Source organism: Eucyclogobius newberryi, unplaced genomic scaffold, assembly GCF_026437365.1.
Source record: "Eucyclogobius newberryi isolate DKJ021-1_F unplaced genomic scaffold, fEucNew1.0.hap1 SCAF_209, whole genome shotgun sequence".
NCBI lineage: Eukaryota > Metazoa > Chordata > Actinopteri > Gobiiformes > Gobiidae > Eucyclogobius > Eucyclogobius newberryi.
Window position 1 is genome coordinate 87,615 of NW_027315845.1, and position 22,707 is coordinate 110,321.

The following is a 22,707-nucleotide window of genomic DNA, read 5'->3' on the forward strand; positions in this document are numbered from 1 at the left end:
GTGAGTGTCGGGTGTGTGTCGGGTGAGTGTCGGGTGAGTGTCGGGTGTGTGTCGGGTGAATGTCGGGTGTGTGGCGGGTGAGTGTCGGGTGTGTGGCGGGTGAGTGTCGGGTGTGTGGCGGGTGAGTGTCGGGTGTGTGTCGGGTGTGTGGCGGGTGAATGTCGGGTGTGTGTCGGGTGTGTGTCGGGTGTGTGGCGGGTGTGTGTCGGGTGAGTGTCGGGTGTGTGTCGGGTGTGTGTCGGGTGAGTGTCGGGTGTGTGTCGGGTGAGTGTCGGGTGTGTGTCGGGTGAGTGTCGGGTGTGTGTCGGGTGTGTGTCGGGTGAGTGTCGGGTGTGTGTCGGGTGAGTGTCGGGTGTGTGTCGGGTGAGTGTCGGGTGTGTGTCGGGTGTGTGTCGGGTGAGTGTCGGGTGTGTGTCGGGTGTGTGGCGGGTGTGTGGCGGGTGAATGTCGGGTGTGTGTCGGGTGTGTGTCGGGTGAATGTCGGGTGTGTGGCGGGTGAGTGTCGGGTGAGTGTCGGGTGTGTGTCGGGTGTGTGTCGGGTGAGTGTCGGGTGTGTGGCGGGTGAATGTCGGGTGTGTGTCGGGTGTGTGGCGGGTGTGTGTCGGGTGTGTGTCGGGTGTGTGGCGGGTGTGTGTCGGGTGAGTGTCGGGTGTGTGTCGGGTGTGTGTCGGGTGTGTGTCGGGTGTGTGTCGGGTGAGTGTCGGGTGTGTGTCGGGTGTGTGTCGGGTGTGTGTCGGGTGAGTGTCGGGTGTGTGGCGGGTGTGTGGCGGGTGAGTGTCGGGTGTGTGTCGGGTGTGTGTCGGGTGTGTGTCGGGTGAGTGTCGGGTGTGTGTCGGGTGAGTGTCGGGTGTGTGTCGGGTGAGTGTCGGGTGTGTGTCGGGTGAGTGTCGGGTGTGTGGCGGGTGAGTGTCGGGTGTGTGTCGGGTGAGTGTCGGGTGTGTGTCGGGTGAGTGTCGGGTGTGTGTCGGGTGAGTGTCGGGTGTGTGTCGGGTGTGTGTCGGGTGTGTGTCGGGTGTGTGTCGGGTGAGTGTCGGGTGTGTGTCGGGTGAGTGTCGGGTGTGTGGCGGGTGTGTGGCGGGTGAGTGTCGGGTGTGTGTCGGGTGTGTGTCGGGTGTGTGTCGGGTGAGTGTCGGGTGTGTGTCGGGTGTGTGTCGGGTGAGTGTCGGGTGTGTGTCGGGTGAGTGTCGGGTGTGTGTCGGGTGAGTGTCGGGTGAGTGTCGGGTGTGTGTCGGGTGAATGTCGGGTGTGTGGCGGGTGAGTGTCGGGTGTGTGGCGGGTGAGTGTCGGGTGTGTGGCGGGTGAGTGTCGGGTGTGTGTCGGGTGTGTGGCGGGTGAATGTCGGGTGTGTGTCGGGTGTGTGTCGGGTGTGTGGCGGGTGTGTGTCGGGTGAGTGTCGGGTGTGTGTCGGGTGTGTGGCGGGTGTGTGTCGGGTGTGTGTCGGGTGTGTGTCGGGTGAGTGTCGGGTGTGTGTCGGGTGTGTGTCGGGTGTGTGTCGGGTGAGTGTCGGGTGTGTGTCGGGTGTGTGTCGGGTGAGTGTCGGGTGTGTGGCGGGTGTGTGGCGGGTGAGTGTCGGGTGTGTGTCGGGTGTGTGTCGGGTGAGTGTCGGGTGTGTGTCGGGTGAGTGTCGGGTGTGTGTCGGGTGAGTGTCGGGTGTGTGTCGGGTGTGTGTCGGGTGTGTGTCGGGTGAATGTCGGGTGAGTGTCGGGTGTGTGGCGGGTGAGTGTCGGGTGTGTGTCGGGTGAGTGTCGGGTGTGTGTCGGGTGAGTGTCGGGTGTGTGTCGGGTGAGTGTCGGGTGTGTGTCGGGTGTGTGTCGGGTGTGTGTCGGGTGTGTGTCGGGTGAGTGTCGGGTGTGTGTCGGGTGAGTGTCGGGTGTGTGGCGGGTGTGTGGCGGGTGAGTGTCGGGTGTGTGTCGGGTGTGTGTCGGGTGTGTGTCGGGTGAGTGTCGGGTGTGTGTCGGGTGTGTGTCGGGTGAGTGTCGGGTGTGTGTCGGGTGTGTGTCGGGTGTGTGTCGGGTGAGTGTCGGGTGTGTGTCGGGTGAGTGTCGGGTGTGTGTCGGGTGAGTGTCGGGTGTGTGTCGGGTGTGTGTCGGGTGTGTGTCGGGTGTGTGTCGGGTGAGTGTCGGGTGTGTGTCGGGTGAGTGTCGGGTGTGTGTCGGGTGAGTGTCGGGTGTGTGTCGGGTGAGTGTCGGGTGTGTGGCGGGTGAGTGTCGGGTGTGTGTCGGGTGTGTGTCGGGTGAGTGTCGGGTGTGTGTCGGGTGTGTGTCGGGTGTGTGTCGGGTGAGTGTCGGGTGTGTGTCGGGTGTGTGTCGGGTGAGTGTCGGGTGTGTGTCGGGTGAGTGTCGGGTGTGTGTCGGGTGAGTGTCGGGTGTGTGTCGGGTGAGTGTCGGGTGTGTGTCGGGTGAGTGTCGGGTGTGTGTCGGGTGAGTGTCGGGTGTGTGTCGGGTGAGTGTCGGGTGTGTGGCGGGTGTGTGGCGGGTGAGTGTCGGGTGTGTGTCGGGTGTGTGTCGGGTGTGTGTCGGGTGTGTGTCGGGTGAGTGTCGGGTGTGTGTCGGGTGTGTGTCGGGTGAGTGTCGGGTGTGTGTCGGGTGTGTGTCGGTTGAGTGTCGGGTGTGTGTCGGGTGAGTGTCGGGTGTGTGTCGGGTGAGTGTCGGGTGTGTGTCGGGTGAGTGTCGGGTGTGTGTCGGGTGTGTGTCGGGTGTGTGTCGGGTGAGTGTCGGGTGAGTGTCGGGTGTGTGTCGGGTGAGTGTCGGGTGTGTGGCGGGTGAGTGTCGGGTGTGTGTCGGGTGTGTGTCGGGTGAGTGTCGGGTGTGTGTCGGGTGAGTGTCGGGTGTGTGTCGGGTGTGTGTCGGGTGAGTGTCGGGTGTGTGTCGGGTGTGTGTCGGGTGTGTGTCGGGTGAGTGTCGGGTGTGTGTCGGGTGAGTGTCGGGTGTGTGTCGGGTGAGTGTCGGGTGTGTGTCGGGTGAGTGTCGGGTGTGTGTCGGGTGAATGTCGGGTGTGTGGCGGGTGAGTGTCGGGTGTGTGTCGGGTGAGTGTCGGGTGTGTGTCGGGTGAGTGTCGGGTGAGTGTCGGGTGTGTGTCGGGTGAGTGTCGGGTGTGTGTCGGGTGAGTGTCGGGTGTGTGTCGGGTGAATGTCGGGTGAGTGTCGGGTGTGTGGCGGGTGAGTGTCGGGTGTGTGTCGGGTGTGTGTCGGGTGTGTGTCGGGTGAGTGTCGGGTGTGTGTCGGGTGAGTGTCGGGTGTGTGGCGGGTGAGTGTCGGGTGTGTGGCGGGTGTGTGGCGGGTGTGTGTCGGGTGAGTGTCGGGTGTGTGTCGGGTGAATGTCGGGTGTGTGGCGGGTGTGTGTCGGGTGTGTGTCGGGTGAATGTCGGGTGTGTGTCGGGTGAGTGTCGGGTGTGTGTCGGGTGTGTGGCGGGTGTGTGTCGGGTGAGTGTCGGGTGAATGTCGGGTGTGTGTCGGGTGAATGTCGGGTGTGTGTCGGGTGAGTGTCGGGTGTGTGTCGGGTGTGTGGCGGGTGTGTGGCGGGTGTGTGTCGGGTGTGTGTCGGGTGAGTGTCGGGTGTGTGTCGGGTGTGTGTCGGGTGTGTGGCGGGTGTGTGGCGGGTGTGTGTCGGGTGTGTGTCGGGTGAGTGTCGGGTGTGTGTCGGGTGAATGTCGGGCGTGTGGCGACAGGTTAAGCCCTTGCCCAGCGACTAGAGGGTCCGTGGTTCAGATCCTCCCGTGACAGTTTTGTGTAATGCCTCGTTGGTCCAGCAGAGGTCAGAGGTCAGGGGTCAGAGGTCAGGGGTCAGAGGTCAGGGTTTCAGCTGGAGTCATTATACAAACTTCCCGTTTCACAAAGTGAAACTAAATGTGACAAAAAACATGAAAAACTGCTACAGACTGAAGTCAAAATACTTTTCGCTTCTAAAATTGTTATTTTTCCCTTTATAGCTGAATAATCTCCCCTCAGTCTACAACAGCCTCCTGTGGCAGTCGAACCTTTGGAACCTTTTCTACAGTTCCTCAGTTCCTGGTGAAGACGTACGATGAGGAACTAGGTCTCTTTGGTCTGGTAGTACTTCAGGAGTATCTGTGGTAGTACTTCAGGAGTATCTGTGGTAGTACTTCAGGAGTATCTGTGGTAGTACTTCAGGAGTATCTGTGGTAGTACTTCAGGAGTATCTGTAGTAGTACTTCAGGAGTATCTGTGGTAGTACTTCAGGAGTATCTGTGGTAGTACTTCAGGAGTATCTGTAGTAGTACTTCAGGAGTATCTGTGGTAGTACTTCAGGAGTATCTGTGGTAGTACTTCAGGAGTATCTGTGGTAGTACTTCAGGAGTATCTGTAGTAGTACTTCAGGAGTATCTGTGGTAGTACTTCAGGAGTATCTGTAGTAGTACTTCAGGAGTATCTGTGGTAGTACTTCAGGAGTATCTGTGGTAGTACTTCAGGAGTATCTGTGGTAGTACTTCAGGAGTATCTGTAGTAGTACTTCAGGAGTATCTGTGGTAGTACTTCAGGAGTATCTGTAGTAGTACTTCAGGAGTATCTGTGGTAGTACTTCAGGAGTATCTGTAGTAGTACTTCAGGAGTATCTGTGGTAGTACTTCAGGAGTATCTGTGGTAGTACTTCAGGAGTATCTGTGGTAGTACTTCAGGAGTATCTGTAGTAGTACTTCAGGAGTATCTGTGGTAGTACTTCAGGAGTATCTGTAGTAGTACTTCAGGAGTATCTGTGGTAGTACTTCAGGAGTATCTGTGGTAGTACTTCAGGAGTATCTGTGATAGTACTTCAGGAGTATCTGTGGTAGTACTTCAGGAGTATCTGTGGTAGTACTTCATGTATTCTGAGGTAGTACTTCATGTATTCTGAGGTGTGGAGTAAAGTGAGTGGTGCTGGTTCTGATCCGGACGATGAGCGGCGAAAAGAAGAGGAGTCGTTTCTGAACCGATCCAACTGCAACAAGAGATTAAGAAGGAAAGATCCAGACCCGGTCCTGACCCGGTCCTGACCCGGTCCAGACCCGGTCCAGACCCGGTCCAGACCCGGTCCTGACCCGGTCCTGACCCGGTCCAGACCCGGTCCTGACCCGGTCCTGACCCGGTCCAGACCCGGTCCAGACCCGGTCCAGACCCGGTCCAGACCCGGTCCTGACCCGGTCCTGACCCGGTCCAGACCCGGTCCAGACCCGGTCCTGACCCGGTCCCGGGTTTAGTACCTGTTCTGTAGCGATGGTTGGGAGTCGGTTCGAGCCCACGGCACCGGGGCCTCGTCGTCGTCCCCTTGTGGATCGTCGAAGAAGTATGGGCGTGGCAGAGGGCTGGTGTCCATGACGACGGCTCTCTGAGGGACAGAGTGTGTGTGTGAGTGGGTCTGATGAGGAGCTGCAGTGCTGCTCACCTCCTGTGGGGGGCGACGGATCCTGAAGATGAGCATGAGCAGACTCATGGGCAGAAGCTCCCAGAAGAAGAGAACGGCCCCGAACACCAGGAACCCACGGTCCCCCAGCTCCCTCTGCAGGTCGGCCTGGGACACACATCATACTATTACTATTACTACTACTACTACTACTACTACTACTACTACTGCTACTGCTACTGCTGCTGCTGCTGCTGCTGCTGCTACTACTACTGCTGCTGCTGCTGCTGCTGCTGCTACTGCTACTGCTGCTGCTGCTGCTGCTACTGCTACTGCTACTGCTACTGCTACTGCTACTCCTGCTACTGCTACTGCTACTGCTACTGCTACTGCTACTGCTACTGCTACTGCTACTGCTACTGCTACTCCTGCTACTGCTACTGCTACTGCTACTGCTACTGCTACTGCTACTGCTGCTACTGCTACTGCTACTGCTACTGCTACTGCTGCTGCTGCTGCTGCTACTGCTACTGCTACTGCTACTGCTACTGCTACTGCTACTCCTGCTACTGCTACTGCTACTGCTACTGCTACTGCTACTGCTACTGCTGCTACTGCTACTGCTACTGCTACTGCTACTGCTACTCCTGCTACTACTGCTACTGCTACTGCTACTGCTACTGCTACTGCTACTGCTGCTACTGCTACTGCTACTGCTACTGCTGCTGCTGCTACTGCTACTGCTACTGCTACTGCTACTCCTGCTACTACTACTACTGCTACTGCTACTGCTACTGCTACTGCTACTGCTGCTACTGCTACTGCTACTGCTGCTGCTGCTGCTGCTGCTGCTGCTGCTACTGCTACTGCTACTGCTGCTGCTGCTGCTGCTACTACTACTGCTACTGCTACTGCTACTGCTACTGCTACTACTGCTACTGCTACTGCTACTGCTACTGCTACTGCTGCTACTACTACTACTACTACTACTACTGCTACTGCTACTGCTACTGCTACTGCTACTGCTACTGCTACTGCTACTACTGCTACTGCTACTGCTACTGCTACTGCTACTACTGCTACTACTACTACTGCTACTGCTACTGCTGCTACTACTACTGCTACTGCTACTGCTACTGCTACTACTGCTACTGCTACTGCTACTGCTACTGCTACTGCTGCTACTACTACTACTACTACTGCTACTGCTACTGCTACTGCTACTGCTACTGCTACTGCTACTGCTACTACTACTACTGCTACTGCTACTGCTACTGCTACTGCTACTGCTACTACTGCTACTACTGCTACTACTGCTACTACTACTACTACTACTACTATTAGTATTCCATTTCTTGAAACTATGTTCTGGTTCCTTCATCTATGTTCTGGTTACTTCGTGTATGTTCCTGGTTCCTGGTTCCTGGTTCCTGGTTCCTGGTACCTGGTCGGAGACGTTGTACCAGTCGAAGTCGAAGTCCTCCACTCGGCTGCTCCTCAGGGTCAGAGCGCTGAGGTTATAACAGGCTCGGCTGGTGAACAGGAGAACCACGGCGGCGCCCAGAGCGCCCGTGCGGCACACGCTGCTCCCCTGGAGAACACAGGAACACGTTTGGTTCTAGAACCTGAGGCGCCGCAGCGGGCCGGGCCGCAGTGGGCCGGGCCGCGCCGCAGTGGGCCGGGTCGGGCTGCAGTGGGCCGTACCTTGCTGAGCAGATATGGGCTGGTGCAGTGCGAGCGTCGCGTCAGCAGCATCAGCACAAACGACTGAAGAACCGCGTTCAGAATGAACAGACCGTCGTTCACCAGAACCCGGACCAGAACCAGGGACCAGGTCTGAGAACTGGAACCGTCCCGGTCCTCCAGAGTCGCACAGACCACGTTCACAGAGAGGAAGAGGAGTGAGAGGAGGACGAAGAGCCCACGTCCCAGGACACTGTGGACACAAGACACAGTGAGTTCCTCTGTTAAGAACCCACAAGAACTGAAGAACTCACTGAGCTCGCTGCACGTCCAAGTGACACATCTCACGGGCTTTCACCAGAACCTGCAACACAAACATCAGAACCAGAACCGGGTCAGAACCGGGTCAGAACCGGGTCAGAAGTCTCACCTGGGTGAAGTAGAGGTTTATGAGGCTGAATGTGAAGAACTGCAGACAGACGGGGAAACAGTAGAGCAGCCAGTACAGCGCCACCTGCAGGACATGAAGGTTCACGCTTTAGCTCCTCCTCCAGCTCTCACACGCTCCTCCTCCTCCTCTCACACGCTCCTCCTCCTCCTCTCACACGCTCCTCCTCCTCTTCTCTTACACGCTCCTCCTCCTCCTCTCACACGCTCCTCCTCCTCCTCTCACACGCTCCTCCTCCTCTTCTCTTACACGCTCCTCCTCCAGCTCTCACACGCTCCTCCTCCTCCTCTCACACGCTCCTCCTCCTCCTCTCACACGATCCTCCTCCTCTCTCACACGCTCCTCCTCCTCTCTCACACGCTCCTCCTCCTCCTCTCACACGCTCCTCCTCCTCCTCTCACACGCTCCTCCTCCTCTTCTCTTACACGCTCCTCCTCCTCTTCTCTTACACGCTCCTCCTCCTCTCTCACACGCTCCTCCTCCTCTCTCACACGCTCCTCCTCCCTCACACGCTCCTCCTCCTCCCTCACACGCTCCTCCTCCTCCTTGTACACACTCCTCCTCTCGCACGCTCCTCCTCCTCTCTCACACGCTCCTCCTCCTCTCTCACACGCTCCTCCTCCCTCACACGCTCCTCCTCCTCCTTGTACACACTCCTCCTCTCGCACGCTCCTCCTCCTCTCTAACACGCTCCTCCTCCTCTCTTACACGCTCCTCCTCCCTCACACGCTCCTCCTCCTCCTCCTTGTACACACTCCTCCTCCTCTCGCAGGCTCCTCCTCCTCTCTCACACGCTCCTCCTCCTCTCTCACACGCTCCTCCTCCCTCACACGCTCCTCTTCTCTTACACACTCCTCCTCCTCTGTCACACGCTCCTCCTCCTCTCTCAAACGCTCCTCCTCCCTCACACGCTCCTCCTCCTCCTTGTACACACTCCTCCTCTCGCACGCTCCTCCTCCTCTCTCACACGCTCCTCCTCCTCTCTCACACGCTCCTCCTCTCTCAAACGCTCCTCCTCCCTCACACGCTCCTCCTCCTCCTTGTACACACTCCTCCTCTCGCACGCTCCTCCTCCTCCTTGTACACACTCCTCCTCCTCTCTCACACGCTCCTCCTCCTCTCAAACTCCTCCTCCTATCTCACACGCTCTTCCTCCTCTCTCACACGCTCCTCCTCTCACACGCTCCTCCTCCTCCTTGTACACACTCCTCCCTCACACGCTCCTCCTCCTCCTTGTACACACTCCTCCTCCTCTCGCACGCTCCTCCTCATCTCAAACTCCTCCTCCTCTCTCACACGCTCCTCCTCCTTTCTCACACGCTCCTCCTCTCACACACTCCTCCTCGCACACGCTCCTCCTCCTCGCACACGCTCCTCCTCCTCGCAAACGCTCCTCCTCCTCTCACACACTCCTCCTCTCACACGCTCCTCCTCTCACACACTCCTCCTCTCACACACTCCTCCTCTCGCACGCTCCTCCTCCTCCTTGTACACACTCCTCCTCCTCTCTCACACGCTCCTCCTCCTCTCAAACTCCTCCTCCTCTCTCACACGCTCCTCCTCCTCTCTCACACGCTCCTCCTCTCACACGCTCCTCCTCCTCCTTGTACACACTCCTCCCTCACACGCTCCTCCTCCTCCTTGTACACACTCCTCCTCCTCTCGCACGCTCCTCCTCATCTCAAACTCCTCCTCCTCTCTCACACGCTCCTCCTCCTCTCTCACACGCTCCTCCTCTCACACACTCCTCCTTGCACACGCTCCTCCTCCTCGCACACGCTCCTCCTCCTCGCAAACGCTCCTCCTCCTCTCACACACTCCTCCTCTCACACGCTCCTCCTCCTCTCAGACGCTCCTCCTCTCACACGCTCCTCCTCTCACACACTCCTCCTCTCACACGCTCCTCCTCTCACACGCTCCCCTCCTCGCACACACTCCTCGTCCTCACTCAGACACTCCTCATCTCACACACTCCTCCTCCTTTCACACGCTCCTCCTCCTCTCACACGCTCCTCCTCTCACACGCTGCTCCTCCTCTCACACGCTCCTCCTCCTCTCACACGCTCCCCTCCTCGCACACTCCTCCTCCTCGCTCAGACACTCCTCCTCTCACACTCCTCCTCGCACACGCTCCTCCTCTCACACACTCCTCCTCTCACACGCTCCTCCTCCTCTCTCACACGCTCCTCCTCTCACACACTCCTCCTTGCACACGCTCCTCCTCCTCGCACACGCTCCTACTCCTCGCAAACGCTCCTCCTCCTCTCACACACTCCTCCTCTCACACGCTCCTCCTCCTCTCAGACGCTCCTCCTCTCACACGCTCCTCCTCTCACACACTCCTCCTCTCACACGCTCCTCCTCTCACACGCTCCCCTCCTCGCACACACTCCTCGTCCTCACTCAGACACTCCTCATCTCACACACTCCTCCTCCTTTCACACGCTCCTCCTCTCACACGCTGCTCCTCCTCTCACACGCTCCTCCTCCTCTCACACGCTCCTCCTCTCACACGCTCCCCTCCTCGCACACACTCCTCGTCCTCACTCAGACACTCCTCCTCTCACACACTCCTCCTCTCACACGCTCCTCCTCTCACACGCTGCTCCTCCTCTCACACGCTCCTCCTCCTCTCACACGCTCCCCTCCTCGCACACTCCTCCTCCTCGCTCAGACACTCCTCCTCTCACACTCCTCCTCGCACACGCTCCTCCTCTCACACACTCCTCCTCTCACACGCTCCTTCTCCTCACACGCTCCTCCTCACCAATCCTCCTCCTCACACGCTCCTCCTCCTCACACACTCCTCCTCCTCACAAACTCCTCCTCACACACTCCTCCTCCTCACACACTCCTCCTCCTCGCACACGCTCCTCCCCCTCGCTCCTCCTCCTCACATGCTCCTCCTCCTCACACACTCCTCCTCCTCACACACTCCCCCTCGTTCCTCCTCCTCACACACTCCTCCTCACAAACTCATCCCTCTCGCACACGCTCCTCCTCACACACTCCTCCTCCTCGCTCCTCCTCCTCACACACTCCTCCTCCTCACACGCTCCTCCTCACACGCTCCTCACAAACTCCTCCTCCACACACTTCTCCTCCCCCTCGCTCCTCCTCTCACACGCTCCTCCTCCTCTCACACACTCCTCCTCTCACACGCTCCTCCTCCTCTCAGACGCGTCTCCTCTCACACACTCCTCTCACACGCTCCCCTCCTCGCACACTCCTCCTCCTCGCTCAGACACTCCTCTCACACACTACTCCTCTCACAAGCTCCTCCTCTTCTCACAAGCTCCTCCTCCTCTCACACGCTCTCCTCCTCACACGCTCCTCCTCGCTCAGACACTCCTCATCTCACACACTCCTCCTCGCACACGCTCCTCCTCCTTTCACACGCTCCTCCTCCTCTCACACGCTCCTCCTCTCACATGCTCCTCCTCTCACACGCTCCTCCTCTTCTCACACGCTCCTCCTCCTCTCACACGCTCCCCTCCTCGCACACTCCTCCTCCTCGCTCAGACACTCCTCTCACACACTCCTCCTCTCCCTCGCTCCTCCTCCTCACACGCTCCTCCTCACACACTCCTCCTCCTCACACACTCCTCCTCTCACACGCTCCTCCTCCTCACACACTCCTCCTCCTCGCACACTCCTCCTCGCACATGCTCCTCCTCCTCACACGCTCCTCCTCCTCACCACACACTCTTCCTCTCACACGCTCCTCCTCCTCACACACTCCTCCTCCTCACACACTCCTCCTCCTCCTCACACACTCCTCCTCGCAAACGCTCCTCCGACATCGCTCCTCCTCCTCACATGCTCCTCCTCCTCACACACTCCTCCTCCTCACACACTCCCCCTCGTTCTTCCACCTCACACACTCCTCCTCCTCACACACTCATCCCTCTCGCACACGCTCTTCCCCCTCGCTCCTCCTCCTCACACGCTCCTCCTCATCACACACTCCTCCTCTTCGCTCCTCAGCCTCAAACGCTCCTCCTCCTGACACACTCCTCCTCCTCACATACTCCTCCTCCCCCTCGCTCCTCCTCCTCAAACGCTCCTCCTCCTCACACACTCCTCCTCACACACTCCCCCTCGCTCCTCCTCCTCACACACTCCTCCTCCTCACACACTCCTCCTCCTCACACACTCCTCCTCCCCCTCGCTCCTCCTCCTCACACGCTCCTCCTCCTCACACACTCCCCCTCGTTCCTCCTCCTCACACACTCCTCCTCCTCACACACTCATCCCTCTCGCAAACGCTCCTCCTCCTCGCTCCTCCGCCTCAAACGCTCCTCCTCCTCACACACTCCTCCTCCTCACAAACTCCTCCTCCTCGCAAACGCTCCACCCCCTCACACGCTCCTCCTCCTCACACACTCCTCCTCGCTCCTCCGCCTCAAACGCTCCTCCTCCTCACACACTCCTCCCCCTCGCTCCTCCTCCTCAAACGCTCCTCCTCCTCACACACTCCTCCGCACAAACTCCTCCTCACACACTCCCCCTCGCTCCTCCTCCTCACACGCTCCTCCTCCTCACACACTCCTCCTCCTCACACACTCCTCCTCCCTCTCGCTCTTCCTCCTCACACGCTCCTCCTCCTCACACGCTCCTCCTCCTCACACACTCCCCCTCGCTCCTCCTCCTCACACGCTCCTCCTCCTCACACACTCCTCCTCCTCACACACTCCTCCTCCCCTTCGCTCCTCCTCCTCACACACTCCCCCTCGCTCCTCCTCCTCACACGCTCCTCCTCTCACACGCTCCTCCTCCTCTCAGACGCTCCTCCTCTCACACGCTCCTCCTCTCACACGCTCTTCCTCCTCTCACACGCTCCCCTCCTCGCACACACTCCTCGTCCTCACTCAGACACTCCTCATCTCACACACTCCTCCTCCTCTCACACGCTCCTCCTCTCACACACTCCTCTCACACGCTCCCCTCCTCGCACACTCCTCCTCCTCGCTCAGACACTCCTCTCACACACTACTCCTCTCACAAGCTCCTCCTCTTCTCACAAGCTCCTCCTCCTCTCACACGCTCTCCTCCTCACACGCTCCTCCTCGCTCAGACACTCCTCATCTCACACACTCCTCCTCGCACACGCTCCTCCTCCTTTCACACGCTCCTCCTCCTCTCACACGCTCCTCCTCTCACATGCTCCTCCTCTCACACGCTCCTCCTCTTCTCACACGCTCCTCCTCCTCTCACACGCTCCTCCTCACACACTCCTCCTCCTCACACACTCCTCCTCTCACACGCTCCTCCTCCTCACACATTCCTCCTCCTCGCACACTCCTCTCCCTCGCTCCTCCTCCTCACACGCTCCTCCTCACACACTCCTCCTCCTCACACACTCCTCCTCTCACACGCTCCTCCTCCTCACACACTCCTCCTCCTCGCACACTCCTCCTCGCACATGCTCCTCCTCCTCACACGCTCCTCCTCCTCACCACACACTCTTCCTCTCACACGCTCCTCCTCCTCACACACTCCTCCTCCTCACACACTCCTCCTCCTCCTTACACACTCCTCCTCGCAAACGCTCCTCCGACATCGCTCCTCCTCCTCACATGCTCCTCCTCCTCACACACTCCTCCTCCTCACACACTCCCCCTCGTTCTTCCACCTCACACACTCCTCCTCCTCACACACTCATCCCTCTCGCACACGCTCTTCCCCCTCGCTCCTCCTCCTCACACGCTCCTCCTCATCACACACTCCTCCTCTTCGCTCCTCAGCCTCAAACGCTCCTCCTCCTGACACACTCCTCCTCCTCACATACTCCTCCTCCCCCTCGCTCCTCCTCCTCAAACGCTCCTCCTCCTCACACACTCCTCCTCACACACTCCCCCTCGCTCCTCCTCCTCACACACTCCTCCTCCTCACACACTCCTCCTCCTCACACACTCCTCCTCCTCAAACGCTCCTCCTCCTCACACACTCCTCCTCCTCACACACTCCTCCTCCTCACACGCTCCTCCTCCTCACACACTCCTCCTCGCTCCTCCGCCTCAAACGCTCCTCCTCCTCACACACTCCTCCCCCTCGCTCCTCCTCCTCAAACGCTCCTCCTCCTCACACACTCCTCCTCACAAACTCCTCCTCACACACTCCCCCTCGCTCCTCCTCCTCACACGCTCCTCCTCCTCACACACTCCTCCTCCTCACACACTCCTCCTCCCTCTCGCTCTTCCTCCTCACACGCTCCTCCTCCTCACACGCTCCTCCTCCTCACACACTCCCCCTCGCTCCTCCTCCTCACACGCTCCTCCTCCTCACACACTCCTCCTCCTCACACACTCCTCCTCCCCTTCGCTCCTCCTCCTCACACACTCCCCCTCGCTCCTCCTCCTCACACGCTCCTCCTCTCACACGCTCCTCCTCCTCTCAGACGCTCCTCCTCTCACACGCTCCTCCTCTCACACGCTCTTCCTCCTCTCACACGCTCCCCTCCTCGCACACACTCCTCGTCCTCACTCAGACACTCCTCATCTCACACACTCCTCCTCCTCTCACACGCTCCTCCTCTCACACACTCCTCCTCTCACACGCTCCTCCTCTTCTCACACGCTCCTCCTCTTCTCACACGCTCCTCCTCCTCTCACACGCTCCCCTCCTCGCACACTCCTCCTCCTCGCTCAGACACTCCTCCTCTCACACACTCCTCCTCTCACACACTCCTCCTCTCACACGCTCCTTCTCCTCTCCCTCGCTCCTCCTCCTCACACGCTCCTCCTCACACGCTCCTCCTCACACACTCCTCCTCACACATTCCTCCTCCTCACACTCCTCCTCTCACACGCTCCTCCTCCTCACACACTCCTCCTCACAAACTCCTCCTCCTCACACTCTCCTCCTCCTCACACACTCCTCCTCGCACACGCTCCTCCCCCACGCTCCTCCTCCTCCTCACACGCTCCTCCTCCTCCTCACACGCTCCTCCTCCTCTCAGATGCTCTTCCTCTCACACACTCCTCCTCTCACACGCTCCTCCTCACACGCTCCCCTCCTCGCACACTCCTCCTCCTCGCTCAGACACTCCTCTCACACACTCCTCTTCTCACACGCTCGTCCTCTTCTCACACGCTCCTCCTCACACGCTCCTCCTCCTCACACGCTCCTCCTCCTCACACGCTCCTCCTCCTCACACGCTCCTCCTCCTCACACACTCCTCCTCCTCACACACTCCTCCTCCCCACATACTCCTCCTCCCCCTCGCTTCTTCTCCTCAAACGCTCCTCCTCCTCACACACCCCCCCTCGCTCCTCCTCCTCACATGCTCCTCCTCCTCACACACTCCTCCTCCCCCTCGCTCCTCCTCCTCACACGCTCCTCCTCCTCACCACACACTCTTCCTCTCACACGCTCCTCCTCCTCACACATTCCTCCTCCTCACACACTCCTCCTCGCACATGCTCCTCCTCCTCACACGCTCCTCCTCCTCCTCACACACTCCTCCTCCTCACACACTCCTCCTCGCACACGCTCCTCCTCACACGCTCCTCCTCCTCACACGCTCCTCCTCCTCCTCACACGCTCCTCCTCCTCACACACTCCTCCTCCTCACACACTCCTCCTCCTCACACACTCATCCCTCTCGCACACGCTCTTCCCCCTCGCTCCTCCTCCTCACACGCTCCTCCTCCTCACACACTCCTCTTCGCTCCTCCGCCTCAAACGCTCCTCCTGCTGACACACTCCTCCTCCTGACACACTCCTCCTCCCCCTCGCTCCTCCTCCTCACACGCTCCTCCTCCTCCTCACACGCTCCTCCTCCTCACACACTCCTCCTCCTCACACACTCCTCCTCCTCACACACTCCTCCTCGCAAACGCGCCTCCCCATCGCTCCTCCTCCTCACATGCTCCTCCTCCTCACACACTCCCCCTCGTTCTTCCACCTCACACACTCCTCCTCCTCACACACTCATCCCTCTCGCACACGCTCTTCCCCCTCGCTCCTCCTCCTCAAACGCTCCTCCTCCTCACACACTCCTCCTCTTCGCTCCTCCGCCTCAAACGCTCCTCCTCCTGACACACTCCTCCTCCTCACACACTCCTCCTCCCCCTCGCTCCTCCTCCTCAAACGCTCCTCCTCCTCACACACTCCTCCTCACACACTCCCCCTCGCTCCTCCTCCTCACACACTCCTCCTCCTCACACACTCCTCCTCCTCACACACTCCTCCTCCCCCTCGCTCCTCCTCCTCACACGCTCCTCCTCCTCACACACTCCTCCTCCTCACACACTCCCCCTCGTTCCTCCTCCTCACACACTCCCCCTCGCTCCTCCTCCTCACACGCTCCTCCTCTCACACGCTCCTCCTCCTCTCAGACGCTCCTCCTCTCACACGCTCCTCCTCTCACACGTTCCTCCTCTTCTCACACGCTCCTCCTCCTCTCACACGCTCCCCTCCTCGCACACACTCCTCGTCCTCACTCAGACACTCCTCATCTCACACACTCCTCCTCCTCTCACACGCTCCTCCTCCTCACACGCTCCTCCTCCTCACACACTCCTCCTCTTCGCTCCTCCGCCTCAAACGCTCCTCCTCCTGACACACTCCTCCTCCTCACACACTCCTCCTCCCCCTCGCTCCTCCTCCTCAAACGCTCCTCCTCCTCACACACTCCTCCTCACACACTCCCCCTCGCTCCTCCTCCTCACACACTCCTCCTCCTCACACACTCCTCCTCCTCACACACTCCTCCTCCCCCTCGCTCCTCCTCCTCACACGCTCCTCCTCCTCACACACTCCTCCTCCTCACACACTCCCCCTCGTTCCTCCTCCTCACACACTCCTCCTCCTCACACACTCATCCCTCTCGCAAACGCTCCTCCTCCTCGCTCCTCCGCCTCAAACGCTCCTCCTCCTCACACACTCCTCCTCCTCACAAACTCCTCCTCCTCGCAAACGCTCCTCCCCCTCACACGCTCCTCCTCCTCACACACTCCTCCTCGCTCCTCCGCCTCAAACGCTCCTCCTCCTGACACACTCCTCCTCCTCACACACTCCTCCCCCTCGCTCCTCCTCCTCAAACGCTCCTCCTCCTCACACACTCCTCCTCACAAACTCCTCCTCACACACTCCCCCTCGCTCCTCCTCCTCACACGCTCCTCCTCCTCACACACTCCTCCTCCTCACACACTCCTCCTGCCTCTCGCTCTTCCTCCTCACACGCTCCTCCTCCTCACACGCTCCTCCTCCTCACACTCCCCCTCGCTCCTCCTCCTCACACGCTCCTCCTCCTCAAACACTCCTCCTCCTCACACACTCCTCCTCCCCTTCGCTCCTCCTCCTCACACACTCCCCCTCGCTCCTCCTCCTCACACGCTCCTCCTCTCACACGCTCCTCCTCCTCTCAGACGCTCCTCCTCTCACACGCTCCTCCTCTCACACGCTCCTCCTCTTCTCACACGCTCCTCCTCCTCTCACACGCTCCCCTCCTCGCACACACTCCTCGTCCTCACTCAGACACTCCTCATCTCACACACTCCTCCTCCTCTCACACGCTCCTCCTCTCACACACTCCTCCTCTCACACGCTCCTCCTCTTCTCACACGCTCCTCCTCCTCTCACACGCTCCCCTCCTCGCACACTCCTCCTCCTCGCTCAGACACTCCTCCTCTCACACACTCCTCCTCTCACACACTCCTCCTCTCACACACTCCTCCTCTCACACGCTCCTTCTCCTCTCCCTCGCTCCTCCTCCTCACACGCTCCTCCTCACACGCTCCTCCTCACACACTCCTCCTCCTCACACATTCCTCCTCCTCACACTCCTCCTCTCACACGCTCCTCCTCCTCACACACTCCTCCTCACAAACTCCTCCTCCTCACACTCTCCTCCTCCTCACACACTCCTCCTCGCACACGCTCCTCCCCAACGCTCCTCCTCCTCCTCACACGCTCCTCCTCCTCCTCACACGCTCCTCCTCCTCTCAGATGCTCTTCCTCTCACACACTCCTCCTCTCACACGCTCCTCCTCACACGCTCCCCTCCTCGCACACTCCTTTTCCTCGCTCAGACACTCCTCTCACACACTCCTCCTCTCACACGCTCCTCCTCTTCTCACACGCTCGTCCTCTTCTCACACGCTCCTCCTCACACGCTCCTCCTCCTCACACGCTCCTCCTCCTCACACGCTCCTCCTCCTCACACACTCCTCCTCCCCACATACTCCTCCTCCCCCTCGCTTCTTCTCCTCAAACGCTCCTCCTCCTCACACACCCCCCCTCGCTCCTCCTCCTCACATGCTCCTCCTCCTCACACACTCCTCCTCCCCCTCGCTCCTCCTCCCCCTCGCTCCTCCTCCTCACACGCTCCTCCTCCTCACCACACACTCTTCCTCTCACACGCTCCTCCTCCTCACACATTCCTCCTCCTCACACACTCCTCCTCGCACATGCTCCTCCTCCTCACACGCTCCTCCTCCTCCTCACACGCTCCTCCTCCTCACACACTCCTCCTCGCACACGCTCCTCCCCCTCACACGCTCCTCCTCCTCCTCACACGCTCCTCCTCCTCACACACTCCTCCTCCTCACACACTCCTCCTCCTCACACACTCCTCCTCGCAAACGCTCCTCCCCATCGCTCCTCCTTCTCACATGCTCCTCCTCCTCACACACTCCTCCTCCTCACACACTCCCCCTCGTTCTTCCACCTCACACACTCCTCCTCCTCACACACTCATCCCTCTCGCACACGCTCTTCCCCCTCGCTCCTCCTCCTCACACGCTCCTCCTCCTCACACACTCCTCCTCTTCGCTCCTCCGCCTCAAACGCTCCTCCTCCTGACACACTCCTCCTCCTCACACACTCCTCCTCCCCCTCGCTCCTCCTCCTCACACGCTCCTCCTCCTCACACGCTCCTCCTTACACACTCCTCCTCCTCACACACTCCTCCTCCTCACACACTCCTCCTCGCAAACGCTCCTCCCCATCGCTCCTCCTCCTCACATGCTCCTCCTCCTCACACACTCCCCCTCGTTCTTCCACCTCACACACTCCTCCTCACACACTCATCCCTCTCGCACACGCTCTTCCCCCTCGCTCCTCCTCCTCACACGCTCCTCCTCCTCACACACTCCTCCTCTTCGCTCCTCCGCCTCAAACGCTCCTCCTCCTGACACACTCCTCCTCCTCACACACTCCTCCTCCCCCTCGCTCCTCCTCCTCAAACGCTCCTCCTCCTCACACACTCCTCCTCACACACTCCCCCTCGCTCCTCCTCCTCACACACTCCTCCTCCTCACACACTCCTCCTCCTCACACACTCCTCCTCCCCCTCGCTCCTCCTCCTCACACGCTCCTCCTCCTCACACACTCCTCCTCCTCACACACTCCCCCTCGTTCCTCCTCCTCACACACTCCTCCTCCTCACACACTCATCCCTCTCGCAAACGCTCCTCCTCCTCGCTCCTCCGCCTCAAACGCTCCTCCTCACACACTCCTCCTCCTCACAAACTCCTCCTCCTCGCAAACGCTCCTCCCCCTCACACGCTCCTCCTCCTCACACACTCCTCCTCGCTCCTCCGCCTCAAACGCTCCTCCTCCTGACACACTCCTCCTCCTCACACACTCCTCCCCCTCGCTCCTCCTCCTCAAACGCTCCTCCTCCTCACACACTCCTCCTCACAAACTCCTCCTCACACACTCCCCCTCGCTCCTCCTCCTCACACGCTCCTCCTCCTCACACACTCCTCCTCCTCACACACTCCTCCTGCCTCTCGCTCTTCCTCCTCACACGCTCCTCCTCCTCACACGCTCCTCCTCCTCACACACTCCCCCTCGCTCCTCCTCCTCACACGCTCCTCCTCCTCAAACGCTCCTCCTCCTCACACACTCCTCCTCCCCTTCGCTCCTCCTCCTCACACACTCCCCCTCGCTCCTCCTCCTCACACGCTCCTCCTCTCACACGCTCCTCCTCCTCTCAGACGCTCCTCCTCTCACACGCTCCTCCTCTCACACGCTCCTCCTCTTCTCACACGCTCCTCCTCCTCTCACACGCTCCCCTCCTCGCACACACTCCTCGTCCTCACTCAGACACTCCTCATCTCACACACTCCTCCTCCTCTCACACGCTCCTCCTCTCACACACTCCTCCTCTCACACGCTCCTCCTCTTCTCACACGCTCCTCCTCTTCTCACACGCTCCTCCTCCTCTCACACGCTCCCCTCCTCGCACACTCCTCCTCGCTCAGACACTCCTCCTCTCACACACTCCTCCTCTCACACACTCCTCCTCTCACACGCTCCTTCTCCTCTCCCTCGCTCCTCCTCCTCACACGCTCCTCCTCACACACTCCTCCTCCTCACAAACTCCTCCTCCTCGCAAACGCTCCTCCCCCTCACACGCTCCTCCTCCTCACACACTCCTCCTCGCTCCTCCGCCTCAAACGCTCCTCCTCCTGACACACTCCTCCTCCTCAGACACTCCTCCCCCTCGCTCCTCCTCCTCAAACGCTCCTCCTCCTCACACACTCCTCCTCCTCACACACTCCTCCTCCTCACACACTCCTCCTGCCTCTCGCTCTTCCTCCTCACACGCTCCTCCTCCTCACACGCTCCTCCTCCTCACACACTCCCCCTCGCTCCTCCTCCTCACACGCTCCTCCTCCTCACACACTCCTCCTCCTCACACACTCCTCCTCCCCTTCGCTCCTCCTCCTCACACACTCCCCCTCGCTCCTCCTCCTCACACACTCCTCCTCCTCACACACTCCTCCTCGCAAACGCTCCTCCCCATCGCTCCTCCTCCTCACATGCTCCTCCTCCTCACACACTCCCCCTCGTTCTTCCACCTCACACACTCCTCCTCCTCACACACTCATCCCTCTCGCACACGCTCTTCCCCCTCGCTCCTCCTCCTCACACGCTCCTCCTCCTCACACACTCCTCCTCTTCGCTCCTCCGCCTCAAACGCTCCTCCTCCTGACACACTCCTCCTCCTCACACACTCCTCCTCCCCCTCGCTCCTCCTCCTCAAACGCTCCTCCTCCTCACACACTCCTCCTCACACACTCCCCCTCGCTCCTCCTCCTCACACACTCCTCCTCCTCACACACTCCTCCTCCTCACACACTCCTCCTCCCCCTCGCTCCTCCTCCTCACACGCTCCTCCTCCTCACACACTCCTCCTCCTCACACACTCCCCCTCGTTCCTCCTCCTCACACACTCCTCCTCCTCACACACTCATCCCTCTCGCAAACGCTCCTCCTCCTCGCTCCTCCGCCTCAAACGCTCCTCCTCCTCACACACTCCTCCTCCTCACAAACTCCTCCTCCTCGCAAACGCTCCTCCCCCTCACACGCTCCTCCTCCTCACACACTCCTCCTCGCTCCTCCGCCTCAAACGCTCCTCCTCCTGACACACTCCTCCTCCTCACACACTCCTCCCCCTCGCTCCTCCTCCTCAAACGCTCCTCCTCCTCACACACTCCTCCTCACAAACTCCTCCTCACACACTCCCCCTCGCTCCTCCTCCTCACACGCTCCTCCTCCTCACACACTCCTCCTCCTCACACACTCCTCCTGCCTCTCGCTCTTCCTCCTCACACGCTCCTCCTCCTCACACGCTCCTCCTCCTCACACACTCCCCCTCGCTCCTCCTCCTCACACGCTCCTCCTCCTCAAACGCTCCTCCTCCTCACACACTCCTCCTCCCCTTCGCTCCTCCTCCTCACACACTCCCCCTCGCTCCTCCTCCTCACACGCTCCTCCTCTCACACGCTCCTCCTCTCAGACGCTCCTCCTCTCACACGCTCCTCCTCTCACACGCTCCTCCTCTTCTCACACGCTCCTCCTCCTCTCACACGCTCCCCTCCTCGCACACACTCCTCGTCCTCACTCAGACACTCCTCATCTCACACACTCCTCCTCCTCTCACACGCTCCTCCTCTCACACACTCCTCCTCTCACACGCTCCTCCTCTTCTCACACGCTCCTCCTCTTCTCACACGCTCCTCCTCCTCTCACACGCTCCCCTCCTCGCACACTCCTCCTCGCTCAGACACTCCTCCTCTCACACACTCCTCCTCTCACACACTCCTCCTCTCACACGCTCCTTCTCCTCTCCCTCGCTCCTCCTCCTCACACGCTCCTCCTCACACACTCCTCCTCCTCACAAACTCCTCCTCCTCGCAAACGCTCCTCCCCCTCACACGCTCCTCCTCCTCACACACTCCTCCTCGCTCCTCCGCCTCAAACGCTCCTCCTCCTGACACACTCCTCCTCCTCACACACTCCTCCCCCTCGCTCCTCCTCCTCAAACGCTCCTCCTCCTCACACACTCCTCCTCCTCACACACTCCTCCTCCTCACACACTCCTCCTCCCCCTCGCTCCTCCTCCTCACACGCTCCTCCTCCTCACACACTCCTCCTCCTCACACACTCCCCCTCGTTCCTCCTCCTCACACACTCCTCCTCCTCACACACTCATCCCTCTCGCAAACGCTCCTCCTCCTCGCTCCTCCGCCTCAAACGCTCCTCCTCCTCACATACTCCTCCTCCTCACAAACTCCTCCTCCTCGCAAACGCTCCTCCCCCTCACACGCTCCTCCTCCTCACACACTCCTCCTCGCTCCTCCGCCTCAAACGCTCCTCCTCCTGACACACTCCTCCTCCTCACACACTCCTCCCCCTCGCTCCTCCTCCTCAAACGCTCCTCCTCCTCACACACTCCTCCTCACACACTCCCCCTCGCTCCTCCTCCTCACACGCTCCTCCTCCTCACACACTCCTCCTCCTCACACACTCCTCCTGCCTCTCGCTCTTCCTCCTCACACGCTCCTCCTCCTCACACGCTCCTCCTCCTCACACACTCCCCCTCGCTCCTCCTCCTCACACGCTCCTCCTCCTCACACACTCCTCCTCCTCACACACTCCTCCTCCCCTTCGCTCCTCCTCCTCACACACTCCCCCTCGCTCCTCCTCCTCACACGCTCCTCCTCTCACACGCTCCTCCTCCTCTCAGACGCTCCTCCTCTCACACGCTCCTCCTCTCACACGCTCCTCCTCTTCTCACACGCTCCTCCTCCTCTCACACGCTCCCCTCCTCGCACACACTCCTCGTCCTCACTCAGACACTCCTCATCTCACACACTCCTCCTCCTCTCACACGCTCCTCCTCTCACACACTCCTCCTCTCACACGCTCCTCCTCTTCTCACACGCTCCTCCTCTTCTCACACGCTCCTCCTCCTCTCACACGCTCCCCTCCTCGCACACT

At 60.3% G+C, this 22,707-nt stretch overlaps 1 protein-coding gene across 1 annotated transcript in view; it reads right to left on the reverse strand.

Annotated features, from left to right (window-relative positions):
- Positions 1-4,799: 4,799 nt before the first annotated feature.
- The window catches only part of gpr137 (G protein-coupled receptor 137), a 59,461-nt gene continuing 41,553 nt past the window's right edge, over positions 4,800-22,707 (reverse strand). Inside the window, exons 3-9 of the mRNA XM_072457007.1 lie at positions 7,450-7,533; positions 7,334-7,383; positions 7,041-7,272; positions 6,781-6,927; positions 5,379-5,504; positions 5,197-5,321; positions 4,800-4,934 (exon numbers count right to left, since the gene is read on the reverse strand). Coding sequence (XP_072313108.1) covers positions 4,838-4,934; positions 5,197-5,321; positions 5,379-5,504; positions 6,781-6,927; positions 7,041-7,272; positions 7,334-7,383; positions 7,450-7,533 — 861 coding nt within the window. The 3' untranslated portion in view covers positions 4,800-4,837. The remainder of the gene's footprint in view (positions 4,935-5,196; positions 5,322-5,378; positions 5,505-6,780; positions 6,928-7,040; positions 7,273-7,333; positions 7,384-7,449; positions 7,534-22,707) is intronic.